This window comes from Anabrus simplex, chromosome 6 (genome assembly GCF_040414725.1).
Source record: "Anabrus simplex isolate iqAnaSimp1 chromosome 6, ASM4041472v1, whole genome shotgun sequence".
NCBI classification, from domain to species: Eukaryota; Metazoa; Arthropoda; class Insecta; order Orthoptera; family Tettigoniidae; genus Anabrus; species Anabrus simplex.
The window spans coordinates 5,050,405-5,071,729 of record NC_090270.1 but is presented as its reverse complement, the minus strand read 5'-3'; the positions used below and the strand labels follow the sequence as shown (position 1 = coordinate 5,071,729).

The 21,325-nt window shown below is 38.7% G+C and overlaps 1 protein-coding gene across 1 annotated transcript in view; it reads left to right on the top strand.

The window, feature by feature from the left end:
* Gyc32E (Guanylyl cyclase at 32E) overlaps positions 1 to 21,325 on the top strand; it is a 533,171-nt gene that overhangs the window by 281,697 nt on the left and 230,149 nt on the right. The window contains exons 2-5 of the mRNA XM_067149664.2: positions 7,420 to 7,549; positions 12,627 to 12,776; positions 13,507 to 13,624; positions 13,701 to 13,785. Coding sequence (XP_067005765.2) covers positions 7,420 to 7,549; positions 12,627 to 12,776; positions 13,507 to 13,624; positions 13,701 to 13,785 — 483 coding nt within the window. The remainder of the gene's footprint in view (positions 1 to 7,419; positions 7,550 to 12,626; positions 12,777 to 13,506; positions 13,625 to 13,700; positions 13,786 to 21,325) is intronic.

The window sequence follows — 21,325 nt, the reverse complement described above, 5'->3', positions numbered from 1 at the left end:
TTCTTGGATACACTTAGTAAGATTTATACTGGTATATTAGCAAATGGGCAGAGAATTACTCTATACTCTCAGAATAGGGCTACCAGTCACGATTCCTGAAAGTAATGAGATCTCCTGTAATTAAAACAACAATCGATAAATACAAGATGCGGTAGATTATATATTAGAGATATCAACCTATAAATTATTTTAATTATCATCTCTTAATCTATTGATTCATGAAAACTAGCTTCAGGGTTATTTATTGGCTTATGAAAAGCTTTTGACTGATCTCAAGATCATGATCATAAAAGCGAAAGAAGCCAGAGTAAGAGCTGTAGCAATAAACCACAGTTCGTTTCATACAAGAATGAAAAAAGCTTATATCTTCCTATATCAATGGGTGTTCTCCAGGATTCAGTAATGAGTCCAATTTTATTTATAATATTTGTGAACAACATAGGATCCCTAAAACTACAAGGACAATTATCTCTTTTTGCTGATGATACAAATATTTTTATGTTGGTGTATCTGCTAAAAAACTTGAGGTAAAAATACAGTAAGACATCAGCTTATTAAAAACTTGCTTTTAGAAAACAGACTAACCATCAACCTTAGCACGACCGACTACATAATTTTTCACAAGCTCTTATGTGCAATCATCCTTTACGGACAGTGAAACTAAATTTCTACATTAAAAATAGATGAAATGCTTGATAAACAACAAAACAACGGGTGGGAACAATGGCAGGAGGGTACCCAGAATGAGGAGATAAATGCTAAGTTAGGAATGAACTCGATGCATTAAGCTATGTGCATAAATTGGCTTCGACAGTGGGGTCTTGTGAGGCAAAAGGAGGAAGATAGGTTTCCTGGGAGAATAATGGACTCTGTTATGGAGGGTAAGAGAAGTAGAGGGAGGTCAAGACGATGATGGTTAGACTCAATTTCTAACGATTTAAAGATAAGAGGTGTAGAACTAAATTTGGCCAGAGCACTAGTTGCAGATAGAGGATTGTGGCAATATTTAGTAAATTCACAGAGGCTTGCAGACTGAACACTGAATGGAATAAGAGTCTATAATGATGTATGTATGTATGTATGTATGTATGTATGTATGTATGTATGTATGTATGTATGTATGTATGTATGTATTGTCCCCTTCAAACGTGGTAATATTTATTAAGGGAGAATGATTTATTACAACAGTGAGTTGGAACATTATTTCGACAGCCAGGAGGGTGAATTGCTACACTTCCGAGCCAGCATGAACAAGCCACTTGCGGACCGGTTTTTCCACCGAACCGAGGGAGCAAGGAAGCAGGCTGGAATTCCTATTAGGTGTCCTTCATAGCAGCTGTGTGTGCCACGTGACCAGACGAGAAGTGTGAGTGTTGGCGATCAATAATACCAAGGTCGTCTGACGTGAAACTATGGCAGCCAATAAAAACAACAACCTCCACAGGAATGCAATGGGTCAACCAATCAGGCGTAATTAACAGGCACACCCCTGTCTTAAGACAGTGAATTACTGGTAATTCCAAAGGAAATTCTATCCCGTGGTTTCTACTTCTGAACGCTTTATCTGAGCATTACTCTGAACGCAGCTACGGTCCAGACTAGACGTCTTTTCCTTCACTGGGAGATGTTATACTAGAGAAGGCACTAAGAACTTCGCATACTGCAATTCAGGTATTCTAAATATTTATCTACGATTAATTCATGACTTTCAAAAGAAAAGTGTCTTACTCCACCTTATTAAACATCGGGCGTGTGTCCTGGACTTTTGCTAAGACTTTTTATTAGTTTCAGCTTTTCCACGAGGAGAACTCAGAAGAAGGAAGGTCGCTGGTTCGAGTTCGCTTCAAGATGTCTATCCTTTCCCAAGATGAGTCCTGCTGTTTCCTGTGCACTTTCACCTCCTCAATGAACCACTAATTATGTAAGGCATCGGACATGGACGAGACTCAGTTCGATGGAGGATGAGGAGACCACGTACTAGGTCATCAACCAGAATCCCAGCCGACGTCAGCCACATGAGTACCCCTTAAGAATTCATATCTTTCTGTCTTTCTGTATAATTATTGTGCACATAGCGTTTACTTATTCATTTAGATTACTTCTATTAGTGTTGCTGTAGTCTGATCTTTCATTCTTCTTTCCTTGGTGGGAGGTAGTTTGTGTTCATGAATGGATGTATGTTTAAATCTATTAGTTAGATATCTGTATGAATGTCATCGAGAGATCTCGACTGTCCTAAAATTCAGTACGGCAGGAGAAATAAAATTAAAATGACCCCCACGTTAATCTTGAATGATTTTGAAATATTTAATAATTTAATTGGAACAAATTAGGACATTATTTCAGTAATTTTCATTGTGTCAAATTTCATTTTACGATTTTACGACGTTTCTGTGGACTTGAATTTCATTAGATTCATCCGAATATTATCGCATGATAGCCTTTGCAAGTGAGACCAGGCGCGGTCAATAATTATAATAATAATAATAATAATAATAATAATAATAATAATAATAATAATAATAATAATAACAATAATAAATCTAATTACGGGCTAAAACTTGAATAAGGTCATGGGTTTAATACTGTTTATTCTTGAATGGAATTAACGTGTGCTCACTTGTATAAAGTAGGCCTGGAACATGGCAGCCTCCTGTCGGAGCAAATGATGAAATTGTGTATATTTTACTATGCTATTGTATTGAATGTGACTTGTAGATGGACATTATATATTGAGTAACAATTTATGCATCCATTAGAGTCATTTTTGGGAAGAAAGGATGTTGTTGGACATAATTTCTTCAAGCTTGAGCGCAGATTAATTGAGAGCCACGATATAGTAGGAGAATAAAAGTAAATGCCGCTACTCATGTAACGTAAGCGCGTATTCTAATATTTTGACCAGTGCTATAGGTATTTTACTTGATGATTTCGGATGATTTCTGTTCAGAATAGTCCCTTGAACATAGCTGTATAATTAATTTCTGCATAAAAGTGATAACCTCAACTCTATCACATCCCAAGTCGACACATGGAACCTTTCATGATATCGTCATCTTGAGAATGATTTCCCTGATTTAGATTAAATCAAAAAATTAATAATCAAAGGGTTAGTGTTCGTGTAAATATTTTATAATATTGTCGTGTACCTGTGTGTGAATGTGTGATGTGTAATTTGATCATATTCTGTATTTGGTGATTTTTCGTGACTGTTTTTGTGATGATCTTCTCCACTGTGCGCGTCAATCTTTGGCCGATTTATATCGTTTTTGCGTGTTCGTTATTTGACGGAATATGAACCTTTAGTAGATTTTAATGCATTTTAAGATTAATTAGGATCTTATCTACTAAAAGAACATGCATAAGTAAAAGCTATGTCAGTGGGTCGCTGTCACGAGATCAAATTTGTAAATATTGCACAGTCATTTACCGTGTAAAAATGAGTAACGTTCAAATTGACATGACGTTAAATATAAATTAATTATGGAGAGATTAGTCTGTAAATAATTATAAAAAGTAGTTAATTGATCAAATGAAAGTCCAAGAAAGACTTATCTACAATAATTTGATGAATTAAAAATTTTCCAGTATTTTTAATTAGAGAGAGAAAATGATCATTTTCTAGTAGAATTAGACGAGATCCAGAAGGAATAATTTCGAGTTTCAAATCATTTAATTTTCATTATCTGAGAAAGTGGTCTCAAATATGATTTTTATTTTATAATCCAGTTAAAAGTAAACTAATATTCATTATTATCGTTGCAGACACGAATATCTGTTGACCTTTAATTTGATCAAGATTCCTTGTAGATGAAAGCACGAAGAGAAGAATTAACGTGAACATTACCTAGATTTTGTAAAATGTTGTTGTTAATTGGAAGAGTGGTAGTTTTAATAAATGTATAAAACCTATTTTAACGTCCCTTTATTTGTCGCTAGTCTTTAATCTAACCCTGCTTTAAAATTTTCTACCCAGCCGATTAGCGAACGGTCTACCCTTGAGACTTTCGCTCACCGGCCGAGCTGAGCCCGGCATGATGGGGGCAGTATGTATGTATGTATGTATGTATGTATGTATGTATGTATGTATGTATGTATGTATGTATGTATGTATGTATGTATGTATGTATGTATGTATGTATGTATGTATGTATGTATGTATGTATGTATGTATGTATGTATGTATGTATGACTGGAACGAGCAACCATATGCAAAAAATCCAGGAATTGTAGTGCTTCACAGATTAACATATAAATTCAACCATAAGTTTTCAAAATCTATTTATCACGGTCTCATTGAAAGTCACCTGTTTAGGGATGCTGCAGTAAGGAATTCTTTGAGAAAGTTGCCATTTTACAAAAAGAAAGCACCAAAAATACTTTATAATTTACCGTCCTTAATGCAGGCTTTTGTTACGTGATAGAGCCTCAGCTATGATTGGTTCATCTGCACGATAACACTCGAGGAGCAGAGAGTCAATACGTACAGAATTTGTAACTTCTACTGGCCCTACTGTGTGGAGGTGTGCAATAATACAACAGGCAGGAACAATTTCAAAATTTAAACAAAAAAGAAATAATCAATGGACAAAATAAAATGAGCAGTAAATCTTGCACACCAAGGAATGTACACTGGTCTTACATATATGTAAGGGTTTCCTCTTCTCTCAGACTGTACCATATTTAGAAATAAGATTTGTATTGTGAATATTTTGTAAACTCTGCCAACATTTTATCCTTGTATTGCACGATTAAGAGCCTCAGCTCAGGGTCCCTTTTTGAGTAAATAATAATAATAATAATAATAATAATAATAATAATAATAATAATAATAATAATAATAATAATAATAATAATAATAATAATAATAATAATAATAATAATAATAATAATAATAATAGGGCCATAGAAATAACTGTATGCAGAAGTGATATGCACGATTGAAGTAAAGGAAGAACTAACGGTAGGAGAGATATATTCAAATATTGGATTATAGGAGGGCCAATAGTGTTCGTACTGTTTATTAACGACGTTCAGGGTGATGAACGGATGCCCATGTCTGAACAATAAAGAATGTCCTGGCCTGGTTTTCACAAACGACATCCTTCTGCTCTCTATAGCATCAGCCAGTATGCAAAGCAATGTCAAGAAAACTGCTCAATATTACAGAAAACAGAATTTGAAAATTGAGAAAACAAAAGTAATGGTATGTTAAAAAGGAAATAAAGAGAAAGGGAAGGTGGTGATTAAAAGGTGTGTAACTGTAAGTGATCAATAAATAGAATACTTAGGAATTATAATAACATCAAATGGAATGTGGAATCAAAAAAATTTAAAGGGATGGACACTCCTTTGGGCACATTATGTTTGGAGAGGAAGAATGGAAGCATAACTGAGGTACCTACTGAAGTAGGCAGAGTGTACCATAGTCTAGAGTTAATAGTGAAGTATACAAGCAGATATAGCTAGAAAGGTATTCTTTAAGATTTAGAAGGGGAGATGGGAGGACAATATTAAAATTAGCTTACCAATACCAAATGGAAAATTTAAATGAAGATTTCTGCCTAAGGAAAGTCAAAAGGATGCTTAACTGAAGGAAATGAGAGACTGCTGGGATAACGGTACTCAGAGCAAAGAAAAGAAGTTGAGCAAGAAAGTAACAATTATAGTGAAAGATATTGAAAAAGAAATGATTATGGGAGAATGTAAGACTAAAAGAACATTAATGCAATTCTGAAAAATTGTACAAAATAATTCAAGAAAGAAAGAAAGAAAGAAAGGCTTCCGAAGAGAGAAGTAAAGAACAACGGTCAGATAATGTGAGAGCATGCAGGGAGACTGATGAACTAGCACCAGGAAGAGAAGTTGTCCCCAGTTTCAGCCCGTCTGTCATGAGGTCGCCCTCTGCATGCCTATGATAACGTTTAAAGTTACAGGCTTTTCAGGCTGTCGAATCTTTGAAGAAGGAAACATGCAATGGTGGGGTGTTGTGGCTCAACCACAATGTGGACTGCACCGCGAGCCAACTGATGCCTAATAAATATTGTTTCTTCACATTTAGAAAGGAATCGCATTTTCGCATCTGCTATCAGATGGAAATGGGGTCATTTTGAAAACCATCTGGCTTAAATAAATCGCTCTGTAGTTGACAACATAGCAAAATATTTCAGTATCTACCGTAAATTGAAAGAACAACCAACCGCACCGCAAGCGAAAAGAAGCCCAATAAAGTACGAACACTTTCAGAAGATGAGACTGGAAATTATGAGACTTCATAAGATTCACATCAAATATCGCTTGTGTTGAAAGAATAACATCAGTTTGATTCATTCATTTAAACTTGCCAGCTTTTAGGAAGTATCAATGGTGACTGATGTCAGAAGTAAGAGTACCGTTTCATTTGCGTTTACTGCAGGCTCCCGTAGCCATATCCTTCGTTCTGCAGATGTACTTTTGCTCTTACTAAGTCTAGTTTCCTCACACATATGTTTTATACAGGATTTATTGCTTAATCTTATATTTCTATATTTTTGTTAAGCATATCAAAATTTGTCAATTTCCAGTCACAAAACTTTAAATTTATTTTTGAATTTATGGTCACATTTAACTTCCCTGACAGATCTCATTGAGAAATGTCAAATGACACTCACCTCACCTCTGTATAACATGTACTTTTCACTCCGAAGAACACACCTTAATTTGGTGGCCATCTTGTAGTGGCGTTTCATTTTTAAACTGCTGCCTACTTTTCCACGTGCTTCATGTGACGCATTACATTGAATGTTCCACTCAAGATGCTGCAACCCCAATTTGAAAGATGTCTATCTGTCCAACCCCCACGCAACGTATTCTGCAACACCACTTTGTGAAAATAGGGTGGATTTCTCTACGTTGGATGAAAACCATTTCAATATCTTAAGGACAAGGTCTAAACTGGAACTTCTCTAATCAGTTTGACTCCGTTCCATCCCTTGTACCACTTTTCAAATTTTGTGGCAAAGCTGGCAATCAAACCAGGATTATGTGGGTGGCAACTAATCACACTAACCACTATACCTTGGTTCTTTTCACGACACAACACCACATAGCGTTCTGTTCATAAAGATGCTCGATGCTGGAGCAAGGCAGACTTGTCTTCGAAAATCCGAGTACATGATAGTTTAGGTCTCGGTGCCCTTAAAGAAACGTCTAGTACTGATCCTTTATTTCAAATGATTTTCCTGACCCTCATTCCAGCCCTGCTGTCCTGGGGTAGCAAACTTGGCCTGGTTCAGCCCACATGACAACAGTAAGGAAGCACTGACAGTGAGATAGTGAACTCAGTCTAGAAAGCTGACCACCCTCCACCTCGTAATCCGCAGGCCGAGGTTCGTGAGGGCTGTAGTGTTTATTGGTTCTTCAGCGTCTGAACTGTTCCAGGAGCTGGCCGAGGTCCACGGGCTCCAGGTGACGGATGTCCACGAGCTATCAGAGACAGACTACATCTCGACCTTCACCCACATCCAGGAGATGGAGCGCATCGTCACTGCCACCTACGAAACCACCAGAGGTGAGAGCTCGAACATTTGTCTGCTCTAAGATGGGGAAGTCACTGTTGTGTGCATCACAGTTCTCACCACAGAGGAGGAGGTGTTTATCGTCCAGTCATGCTGGGCCGAGTTTACTTCACGTTAAAGAACAGTACGAGGAGCGATTTAAAAATTTCCATCTTACAGGATTAGTATTATGTGAGTGACAGGGAACAAAAGAGAACCATCACCACAAACAGAAATCTTGGATGACTTCTCCAAGAGGTGTTACAGGCCCCAAAGCATAGTCTACAGGAACATCACTGGAACTGTGTTTGAGTGATAGGTCTGTTCGGTGGATGTTAAAGAGCTTATCTCCGCGTCTAAAGGAAAGGGATGAATGTCATCCATGTGTTGTCAATAAAGCACGAACGTATGGGTTTTCTTATGAAAGCCACATTCAACAAACAACTCACTGGTCATGTTGTTGAGGTTGCTCCACAAACCAGTCTAGAGTGACCTCATGTGGGATTTTGGCCATTTTTATCCCGCCAGGAACTTACTCCTCGAATGACAATGGACGCGGTAAAAGTTTTGCAATGGAAGGATGGGAAAGGGCTAAGATTGGAAAGGAAGCATCCATGGTTTTAATTAAGGTACAGTCCCAACAATTGCACAGTATGAAAATGGGAGAGAAAACAATCTTCGGGGTTGCCAATGGTGGGATTCGAACCCACCACCTTGCAAATGCAAGCTCACAAATATGTGACCCTAACTTCACTTGGTACTGAAGTGCAGTAAACACTGATCTTCTCATCGGTGAACCTTGGTTAGGACCTGCACTCCCGGAGAGTTTACGTTTTCTTCAGGGAAATGATATGAGAAAAGAACTGTAATCACTTTGCACGCATGATGTAACATAAATAACAACCTCGACAATGTCAGCTTCACCAAGACGAGCATTGCAGCACTGTAAGTACGTAGGTGTAGATGTAATGGGGCAAGATTGTAAATAAAAGTTACAGATCTCTTCGCATACCTGTGACGTTTGTAGTAAGGATGTAAAGGAGAGGGGGATATAAGTCACTAATAAGACTACAATTGAAGTGTATAGAGCCCTCACCAAGATTACTTGATACGAGAACTAGAAAAATTTCAAAGGAAAGCAGCACATTTTATTCTTTTCTTCTTATCAATTTCCGACAAAACAGTAGTGTTAGAAAAATGTTGCAACCTTTTGGCTGGGAAGACTTGCGAATGATGAGACAAGCTGCTTGACTAAGTGGTATTGGAATTGAAGAGAACAAACTGGGACAAATATTAATAGATATGAAGAGAAATTACTGATAGAAATAATTTACTAAGGGAGATGTTCAATAATTTCCAACTTCTTTGAAATTATTTAGGAAAGACGAGGTAAAGAACAGATAGGGAATGAGTGACAGTCCTAAATGCACATCAGTGTTGATTGATTGATTGATTGATTGATTGATTGATTGATTGATTGATTGATTGATTGATTGATTGATTGATTGATTGATTGATTGATTGATTGATTGATTGATTGATTGATTGATTGATTGATTGATTGATTGATTGATTGATTGATTGATTGATTGATTGATTGATTGATTGATTGATTGATTGATTGATTGATTGATTGATTGATTGATTGATTGATTGATTGATTGATTGATTGATTGATTGATTGATTGATTGATTGATTGATTGATTGATTGATTGATTGATTGATTGATTGATTGATTGATTGATTGATTGATTGATTGATTGATTGATTGATTGATTGATTAATTGATTGATTGATTGATTGATTGATTGATTGATTGATTGATTGATTGATTGATTGATTGATTGATTGATTGATTGATTGATTGATTGATTGATTGATTGATTGATTGATTGATTGATTGATCAAGCAGAAGTGTTTGGTTGTTGTAATCTATCACCCATCTGAAGTAGCTATCCTTACTAAATCAGAAAACTTTCTCGATGATCATGTACGCAAGTCCGAACACGTACTGGAAAAGATCGAGGTGTCTCTTAGTGGATGATTTCAATATTGCAATGTTCTTTCGAATAGCAGGGAGAGTGAACTGCTTCACTCGTAATTCACGGCATGAACAGCTCCCAGTACCAGGTCTTTGTTGTCCTAAGAGTAAACCAAAAGAAATTTCGTTCAAGGACCTACAGAACATCAATATTGAACCACTTATATCTGAAGCTATAAGGGTTCTGCGGCAACGTATTTATGAACGAAATTCAACAGACAACAAAGTCTAGTAACTTAATTCTCTCATACTGGGAATTTATGCCAGGCATACTCCAGTGTGAGTGGTTCATGTAAAATGTCACTGAGCTGATTCGTTAAATGTAGAAATCTAAATGCTCATGGCTCAACTTGATTATGCTTCCGGGTACTTCAGAAGTCCGCCTCCACAATAAATGGTCAGGGATTTTAATTTTGTGAACCTCAAGGACTGCAGACATTGATGTATCCTATGTTTTCATGTAACTCGACCACTTGGACTCCCTATTAACTCGGTCATTGTTAATTCTGGTCAGTAGATGACTGCTGTTCCTCTTGGAGCGTGCCCCATGTTAACAAAATACTCATATGGATGGAGGATATCCGACTTTGTCACAAACTTCTTGTAGAAAAGTATGTCTATATCATTCTCAATTAAAAACTTGCTACTGTAACGTGTTCGCTGGGTAAATTAATGGACATAACCTGGTAGCGTTCTCTTGCTAAGATTTATTAACATTTACACACACACGACAACCGAGTTCACGACTTAGGCGCTCTCTCACTGTTTATTTACAGTCTTCAATCACTTACACTACAGACACACTCAGCCACTCAGTCACAGTCAGTCTCCGTGCGCAACAGTCTCGTAGCTCAGGGTGAGCTTCGCTGTCCGCACTCCAGACGTCGGCACCCATTGTCCCCTTTAAGCTGCACCAGAACACCCAATGTTCTTCTACAGCAGCCGGCTCCCACAGGCACACACATATACCACATCAAGCGAACACTCCTCAGGCTATCACACACAGGCTGACTGCACTCCTAGCTCTCTTTGCTCCAACTCAACATTCACCTGAGCTCTCACTGAGTCCACACATTGAATTCACTACACCAACTAACTGAACGAATCCCTTATAGGTCACATCTGGGCCCACACCATCTCGTTGCTTCTAGAAGGGAAACGCCTCCCAAAGGCGAATACTCTGTGAGCGCCATTAAAATTCTTCCATAATGTCAGAGACATCCAATGAGCCTGAGGGACAATCCAGATAGCAGCGGCGAGGTCGCAAGTGGCTCTTGTCCTCCTGGTGACGGGAGTAGGGAGAGGGTGGCGCTGCTTGAGCTAGTGGTACTTCCGATAGTGGCTCACCATGCCACAATAATGCTGGTTATTAGTAATATTGTACAAGGGTGTAAGTATGTGAAGTAATAGAAACCCTCCTTACTGCAGCAGAGGTGGTATTTCCAGAATATCAATATGGTAGAACGGTGCTTCTGTTGAAGCAACTGTGCAAGGACTTTTCTAAATTGTAATTTAATCCATTGAGTCCTGATAATAAAGATCTGTAATGATTCTGGTAAATGTGTGTTGCTCTTTCGATTAGTCACAATATATTCTTTCAGGTTTTCCATGAAAGATAATAGCTTTGGAGAAGAAATGTTCATGCAGGTTGCTCAACATCATCTGGTGTAGTTTGTAGGTCGTCTTTGCCCAGGAACTGGGCACTCCACATGCTGATACCACAAGTGCATCATCGTCCGCAATGGAATCACATCACACTTTTCACACTCCATGTTCCATTTTGCAATGCCAATGACTTTTGTAAGAAACTTGTAAATGTTTTTCTGTCTATAACAACTGCACTGTATCATGTTTTAAAATCCATTCACAAACACTGAAAGTCAGTCCCATCCAGCTCTTGATAGAGAGAGATATGATATGAATAGAATGTGTGGCAATTCCCTTTGCAACTGCACAAGAGATAATATGATGATCTACAGTATCAGCTGCCTGAACCCTCTTCTCCAGTCATTTGTATGTATTTTTGAGGTGTTACACTTTGAGTTTCATGAGCTGATTGAAGAGGTTTTCAAGTAGGCATTGAGCTAGGGGAAAGATATCATGATATGCATCAGCGTACACAGTGAACAAAACCATCGCATTCTTTCTACATTTACCATATGCCAGGATCACGCTGGCTTTTTCCGCATTTATAAATACCATTGTCTCCAGCCAATCCCGCACAGGTTCCATGTGTGCAACTCTGTAGTGCACGACATAACATAAATAATGTATACACTGATACGGCCACTCCCAGACGAGAATGACAGTGCTTCATGCAACAAAATGCTTCGTCATTTTAATAATCTCTACTTTTATTGCTTTGCCTTCAAGTTCCATTTAAAAAAGAAACCATAATTTCTTGAACTTTGTTGGACTACAGTACATAATTGCACTCTATGAAAACAGCACATCTCATTTCGGAAATATTCACGGTGGTAGTTTTAGGTGATTTTGTACAAATAACAAACGCGGTAAATAAAAATCTTTATTTACAAAACAGCAGAGCTAATGATCAACAAATTCATTTCTCACTGTTTAAACTAACATTTTCTGTACTCATCAGTTCAATAAATTTCAGCTCTTTGTGGTGCAGAGTGCTTGAATGTTCGCTTTATATAAATTTTAATTAGGAAAAGTAGAAATTATCAATGCTGCCATCTGCTTTGAAATACTGAGTACACCAGTGAAGGTCAACAAAAAGAAAGAAGAGATTTATACCAGTAGGACAAGTACCAGTGCTCTCCGCTATTGCATACACACCGTTTATGTGCGCCAAACCTAATACAAAAGACAAATTTGCTTATGAAATAGTATATTATTATCTATATGAATTACATATAAATACAGTAACAGTTACTACGCTGGCCCTGTGATCCCTGTCCATCATATAACAGACATACAAGTAATATAGTGACGGTAGAGCTAAGTCAAAGTTAAAACGGCAGAGCAGGTAAATGATAGGAACAAGAAGATCTATGTGTGTGATGGCTGTTGTTTATCTTTCCAGTGTACGTGTTTGTTGGCGAGCACATCGCACTGATCGACTTCGTCAACTGCCTACAACGACGCCATCTGCTGGACAAGGGAGAATACATAGTGATCTCCGTGGATGATGAGATCTACGACCCTAACAGCAAGATGAACATCGTGAGTAGAGGTATGAACTACCGAGACAGTCTCCTAATGTTTTAAAACCAAAATTGAAGTGATCATATAACACAGAATGTATTATCCTCAAACTGTTCTTATTTAAGAACAATACAAACTAAACTTTGGTTGTCGGAAGGTCTCCTAATTCATTTCATCAGTTTATCACACTGCGCCATTCTAGTACCTCCACGAGCATGTCAAGTATATTGATTACCTCAATAAGTTTATAAATGACGCCTCATTATTTGCAGCAAACCGTTCAAGGCTGTGAGAACAACATTCGTGGGAGCTTGTATCTTAAGCAGAAAACATCTTAGATATTTCTCCACTTGCAACAGTCATGAAACGTAGCCAGTCCAAAATGATGCCGGTAGAAGTTGGCTCATGAGTTATCTTCTTTTCCTTGTGTACTTCGCTCGGCTGGTTAGCACATAACCCTAGGATCAATAATACCGCCACTCTCCGCCAACCCATGGACCTCTTCGTGTACTGTGTGATCATTATCGTGATGACTGCATAATATTTCAGTGTCAGCGATGTTCAGTATTCATGGACTTTGAATAAAAAATCTAAATTTGTGAATATGTCTGTTATCATAGCCCATGTGGGAAAACTGTCATCATCACCATTAACCAGTTATGGCACGGGGCTACACCTCCGTCTCTCCCACATGTTGACACAGACCTTGAACTTACATAGTGTATGTTACAACAGCTACCAACATTTTCCGTTTTCAGTGTACCTGGATCCACACCTCAATGAAGGCGCCTACAACGCGTTCAAACCCAAGGACATGAAGGCGTTCCGCTCGGTGCTCAAACTAACGCCGTCCTACCCACGCAACCCCAACTACACGTGAGTATGCTTGAGGTGGTCGACACATTCAGCACGTACCACCGCACATTCTCATTCCGCTGTTCTGTGTTCCCAGAGAACTCTGTGAGCAGATCAGGAACTTCTCAACAGGCCCTCCCTTCTGTGTGCCCTACCACCGGACTGTGTTCGACACCATCTCGGTACGTGTAACACTGCTAATGCATGAGTTTTTATTTTCACCTTTTTTCAATTATTTTTGGAAAAGGAAAATGTTAAAAAACTCAATGTTGATATTGATGTGTTACAATACACACGTTATGATACATTCTTGATTTCAGTGTTTCCTCACTGTAGGAGTCCAGGTGACCGGTGGAGGCATGTGTTTTCATTGAAACAAAAAGGCACTTCATATTTTGTGCAAATAACAAATGTGAACCTGCATCAGTGATCAGTTGGATCTTGACTCCTCCAGAACAACTTTCAGCGAAGTCAAATTAATTTCAACATTCGTTACCCCAGCTGCAAAAATTATAAAAAAGCTATCACAGTTCCACCACTCTCTCTAAAGCCAACATTACTACTGGGCCTATTTCATGAAGTCACTTGATAACTAAGTGGAAATATAACAAGCAAACAGATATGACAATAAATAAATTAATAAGACAATTTAAGGATTAAGTAACTTATGAACTCACTTGAATAAGACCACATACTCGCACATCAGCAAGCTAAACAATGTAGGGGCAACTGGCGATGATAAGCTTCCGCCGGAATGTGACACGATTTACGCCTGTCATGACATGTTTATTACTGCTTACCTTTCTATGCAACACTTCTACAATCTTCAAAGTTCTTGTTTCAGTTGTTTCTTCATAAAGTAGTAAAGTTTAATTTTATGTAAATTCGTCATCTTGCCCCGTACCCGGAGTAAGTAAGATGACGAGCATTCTTCTCAACTGTTTCAACACTGAATTTCACCGAAATTTGTTACAGGAGCACACTATCAAAACTTGAACGGACTTCATTTTAATTAAGTACCGGTACTACACAAGAACATACATTTCTAAATAATATTAATTGTAAAATTACTTTAAAATGCTTAAAATAAATTTAAATTATTTTTTAGAAATTCCTGCTAAAATTAATAACTAGGGTCTATTGTACACTACACTGAAATCATTACTTCAGCCTCGTCGACAAGACTTTCACACACGCGTGACGACTATTATTTGTTTACACGCTCGTGGCCTTCTCGGAAATGATGTCAAGCAGTGTTCAAGATGCCAACCTCTGCATTTAGGAACTAATGAGTGAGTGGTGCTTTGACAGCGGGTGGTGGTGATTATTGTTACATGAAAGACCATTGGTCTGGAGTGGTTCTTGCCGTACGGACGGTTAGGACAGGATCTGGACAAGACCTGTGATATAGGGACAAGCAACGTTACATTTTCTTGTACGTTTATTGTGTTGGGGTTGGTAACGGATTATGATTAACATTATTGACGGGAACGACATCACGTGCCTCTTTACATTGGCCAATAGGAATGCAAGTTGCTACTTCAGAAATGAAAATGGCGTGCAACACTCATCATTGGCTTATAAAAGTAAATGTGCTATTGGGGGCGGGATGGTGGGTTCCTGGATATCGCAATGAGCACATCTCTCCACTGAGATGCTCTCCAACTAAGATTTCATTCATTTCCACTTACTTATATAATAACAATATGATGTCAACCGGGCTGAATTAATACCACATTGAATACAAGAACTGTGAATAAAACAGTTTTAAAGTGCGATAGACCTATACTCAGCCATGTGACCGTTCACTGCCTTCATAACTTGAGCAGTTTCCATGCCACCACGCTTTACAGTTATCGCACTGAATACAGTCTACATTTGGAGAATGAACATACTCTTACTCACACACAGGGCATGCAGCATTTTCTTGTTGCCGATTATTGCCAGATTCGGATAAGAAGCCCAACTGCCTAGCTACTTTCTTCTCTAGGTTTTACATACCTGATCTTTCTTCAGTATTTATTTTTAATGAAGCATGTCCTTCGTGGGTGTACTGATTATGATGGATGCTGATCTCCTTAGCTCTTTTTCTCATTGTGACAGGCCTTTAAGCTCGAGGCAGTGGTCCAATATCATATACTGTTGTCGTTAATGTTCCGGGCTGTGGTGATATTGACACTTCAGGTTGTAGAGTTTTATCACAGTGATTACTGATAGCCGTATCTTCTCCTGAAATTGAAGTATCAGGGACCAAAGGTATATCTGCATATCGATTACGCTCATCGTATGCTCCTTAGGTAAAAAGTTGGTGTGTTTTTCATAATCTCTTTCTGTTGTCACTGCTGGAGAGTCATCTCCCTCATCAAATATTTGCGGGTTGAATGGTTGAATGCTTCAAATCTTTTAATGGCATTGCTCATAGTTGTATTACAAGACATCCAAGATTCAGTGACAGCATGCATTGCGGCTATCATGCTTACTTCATCCCAGTCTTCCGTTGTTAATTTCTAGCCATTTCTGTAATTAGCATAAGAATAAGGGTGACTACATGTACCCTATACCTGGCCTGCGGTGAGATGACGAATTCGTCAACTTGCCCCCGTCATCTTGCCCCAGGCTGCTTAGGAAGCGGGTTGCCCTTATAATCAACAATCAAGACTCAGTTAATACTGAAGTAAGTTGGAAATACATTGATATTTAAAGAATATAAAAGAGAATGATAGCCGCAATGCATGTTGTCAAAGAATCTTGGATGTCTTGTAATACAACTATGAGCAACGCCATTAAAAGATTTGAGCCATTCAACACATGACTAGTAGTTACCTCGGATGTTTTAGTGCAACAGCGCCAAACATACCACTGCTTGTCTCAGACCGAAAGGAAATTTCCTACTATTATACGTATGTGATATCGGGCTGAAAACCACATGGAAGGCAATTTAGTAAACAGAATACTACAAAAGTTATGATTGATTCGTCATCTTGCCCGGGTTTCCCTTACTTACAGTCAAAATCAGAGTGAACACTCTTTATAGCACGTTATATTAGAGCCCGTATTGTCAAACTATCAACTTGTGAAAATTTGAATTTTATAATTCCACCTTTACAATACTGTAATTGTCTTTATTAAAAAGACTACCGGTACATTAAATTATACTCGTGAAACATGTTTCGTCCTCTCATGGGACATCTTCAGTCACAAATACAAAACATTAAAAGTAAGGCGAAGACACGTTGAAATAAGTAAATAAAAAATCTTTGTATCCTGTGATACGACATGATGTCGTCTTGTCAATCTTCAATGTTAAAATGGTGCGGCGTGAACATGATATGAAGCATGAAGTCCAATTAAAATCATAGGTTAAAATTGTTGTTCAAAACAACGAATTGTCAATTATAAAACGACGTAAGTGGCTGTGCGAATAAAATTATGTGCATTTTGTACATCAAACAGTGTTGTGGTGATGCTTTCTTGATTAGGAGGTGGAGTTATACTGATGATGCAAGTTGAACGTGATTGTGTGTTGACAATAGGGCCCTAACAAAAGAAAAAAGAAAAATATGAATGAACTGAAGAAGAAATTCAATTAAAATGTGAACTAAGTGTCCATCCAGTCACACACCTCCTTGCCCGTCCTACGTCGACCACTCCACCTCAAGTGCTAAAGCTAACTGAGTTACGACCTCGAAGGTCGTTGAGGATTGACTGTGAGGGGAGGTTGAGGGGAGTTTGATGTAAGGGGTAAAGTATTACTCACCCGTCTTCATGAAAAGATTTATTGATTAACTCCTCGAAAAGTATATCTCATTAAAATTATAAATCGGGTTGCATTTTGATCAATATTTATACAAATATTTTCTAAAATATTCAATAGATTTCCTTTCTTACATAAATGGAGAATTTGAAGGTCTTACTGTATGCCCGAGAATGTATGATTGGTATAGTCCATATGAGAGCCGAATGCTGAGAATCTGCCGTACTTTGACGCATTGACATGTTCATTATACCTTATGTTAAAATTGCGGCCTGTCCGTCCAATATGACTGGTGGAACACTGCTGGCACTTTAATTTGTAAACACCTGATTTCTGAAATTTGCTCTTGCCGTTATTGATGTTGTGCTGACTGAAGGAAATATGAGCGTTGTTACTGGTTGTTTTAAAAAGAACTTTCATATTAAGTTTCTTGAAAACATTTGTGATTTCGTATATTTTACTGTGTCAATATGTAAAAATGGCGTACAGTCTTTTAAGCTCAATGATAGCTATCACAACATGTCTTGAAGAAAATCTGAGAATGAACTATAGGAGTAGTATAATACAGGGATTCTGCGGCCACCTCCCGCGGGAAATTTGAATTTTGGCGGGACATTTGAATTTTGGCGGGAAATTTGAATTTTGGCGGGATATTTGAATTTTGGCGGGAGATTTGAATTTGTAAACAAAGCCACGTGCTTTTTGACAGCTGTCATCGACAACAACGCATCGCTAACCTCACTGCTGCCATCTTGACGGGCCTAAACCTCAGTAGTGCCAACTTAACCTAACTAGCGTGAGGTAAACAAAGCCACGTGTGTTTTGAGAGCCACGTGCTTTTTGACAGACAACAACGCATCGCTAACCTCAGTACTGCCATCATGACGGACCTAAACATTAGTGGTTCCAACTTAACCTTACTAGCGCGTGGTAAACAAAGCCACGTGCTTTTTGACAGCCACGTGCTTTTTTGACAGCTGTCATCCGCCATCTTTAAACTACAGAGCACTGTGCTGCCCTCTTTATCGTAGTAGATGTAAAATTCGTCACCTGTCATCGGCAGTGCTGCCATCTTGGCGGGCCAAAACCTTAGTGCTACCAACTTAACCTCACTAGCGTGAGATAAACAAATCCACATGCAGCTGTCATCCGCCATCTTTAATCCATAGAGCACCGTGCTGCCCTCTTTAGCTACTTACCTTTGAAATGTGGTACGTCACAGCTGTCATCCGCCATCTTGCATCGCAAACCTCGGTGCTGCACTCTTTAGTTTGAAATGTGGTGGCGGCAAATTCCACGTGCTCTTGTTTGGAAACAAATCCACGTGCAGCTGTCATCCGCCATCCTTAATCCATAGAGCACAGTGCTGCCCTCTTTAGCTACTTACCTTTGAAATGTGGTACGTCACAGCTGTCATCCGCCATCTTGTATCGCAAACCTCAGTGCTGCACTCTTTAGCTAGATACCTTTGAAATGTAGTGGCGGCAAATTCCACGTGCTCTTGTTTGGAAACAAAGCCACGTGCAGCTGTCAACCACCATCTTTAATCCAGAGAGCACCGTGCTGCCCTGTTTAGCTACTTACCTTTGAAATGTGGTACGTCACAGCTGTCATCTGCCATCTTGCATAGCAAACCTCAGTGCTGCACTCTTTAGCTAGATACCATTGAAATGTAGTGGCAGCAAATTCTTTATGCTCCTGTTTGGGAACAAACCTATGCGCTTTTTTGTCAGCTATCATCCGCCATCTTTAATCCAGAGAGCGCCGTGCTGCCCTCTATGTGGTGGTGGTAAATTCTACACGCTTTACAAACCCATGTGCTTTTCTGACAGCTGTCAACCGCCAGAGAGCATCGTGCTGCCCTCTTTGTGCCGGTGACAAATTCCACGTGCTTTTTGACAGCTGTCATCCGCCATCTTGCATCACAAACCTCAGTGCTGTACTCTTTAGCTAGATACCTTTGAAATGTGGTGGCGGCAAATTCCACGTGCTCTTGTTTAGTAAACAAACTCACGCGCTTTTTGTCAGCTGACATCCGCCATCTTACATCGCAAACCTCAGTGCTACACTCTTTAGTTGAAAAATGGTGGCGGATAATTTAAAAAGAAAAATTCTACAGCAGCCATCTCCCGACGCTAATTGCACAAGATGGTGGCTATACATGACTCCTTAAAGGTGCTTATGCGAGATGATCGCTATACATAGTTTATTATGAGACGCCCTTGGGATGCTTGCGCAAGATGGCGGTAATACAAGGCTCCTTATGAGACACCCTAGGGATGCTTGCGCAAGATGGTGGTTGCTCTTATGAGGCGGCTTAAGGATCCTTGCACAAGATGGCTAGAGACGCCCCCTCACCCCTAAGGATGCTTGCGCAAGATGACGGACGCAAGATGGCGGCTATACATAGCTCCTTATGAGACAGCCAGTACTCGATAAAACATGTGATCAGAACATTGATTGATGTGTTCAGAACACAAAATAAGTGATCAAGACTAGAATCGAACACTGTACACGATGTCGTTAACTTCAACATGTGATTAAAACATTGTTTGGTGTGTTCAGAACACTACATAAGTAGAATCGAACGCTGTACAACATGTTAGGGGATACCTTTGTTCTAAGAAGATCAGATTGAAACATAACAAGACTAGAATTGAACACTGCACTCGATGTCGTTAACCTTAACATGTGAACAGAACATTGATTGATGTGTTCAGATCACTAAACAAGTAGAACCGAACACTGTACAACATGTTAGGGGATACCTTTGTTCTAAGAAAATTAGATTGAAACATAACAAGACTAGAATCGAACACTGCACTCGATACAACATGTGATCAGAACATGGATTGATGTGTTCAGATCACTAAACAAGTAGAACTGAACACTGTACAACATGTTAGGGGGTACCTTTGTTCTAAGAAGATCAGAATGAAACATAACAAGACTAGAATTGAACACTGCACTCGATGTCGTTAACCTTAACATGTGAACAGAACATTGATTGATGTGTTCAGATCACTAAACAAGTAGAACCGAACACTGTACAACATGTTAGGGGATACCTTTGTTCTAAGAAAATTAGATTGAAACATAACAAGACTAGAATCGAACACTGCACTCGATACAACATGTGATCAGAACATTCATTGATGTGTTCAGATCACTAAACAAGTAGAACTGAACACTGTACAACATGTTAGGGGATACCTTTGTTCTAAGAAGATCAGATTGAAACATAACAAGACTAGAATTGAACACTGCACTCGATGTCGTTAACCTTAACATGTGATCCGATACAACATGTTAGGGGATACTTTGTTCTAAGAAAATTAGATTGAAGCATAGCAAGACTAGAATTGAACACTGCACTCGATGTCGTTAACCTTAACATGTGATCCGATACAACATGTTAGGGGATACTTTGTTCTAAGAAAATTAGATTGAAGCATAGCAAGACTAGAATCGAACACTGTAAGAACATTGTTTGATGTGTTCAGAGCAAAAGTACAACTTCAATGATTTACCTAGTGTAAAACACACACTGTGCACATATCGCATAGCTATCTCGCCTATCACTTGCCTAGTATGAAAATCAAAAACACATTGTGCACATATCGCATAGCTAACTCGGCAACACTTCAAATGATTTGCTTAGTACGAAATTTAAAAAAATCTATACCGCGTAGCTAACTCGTTCATCGCACTGCTAAGACGCTTAGTAATTGCAAATACACTGATATATATCATACGAAAATCAAGAAAGCACACTGTGTAGCCAACTCGCTCGGGTCACTCGCTTAGTAATTGCAACACGACTAGAACACTGATACACACACGGATAAGAATGTTGCGAGATACTACATACTTACATGTTTTTTTAAAAGAAAATATTGGGGGTGAAAGATCATAAATTATATGTACACATGTTGTCTCCTCCAAGTTGTAAGACGAAATAGACGCAG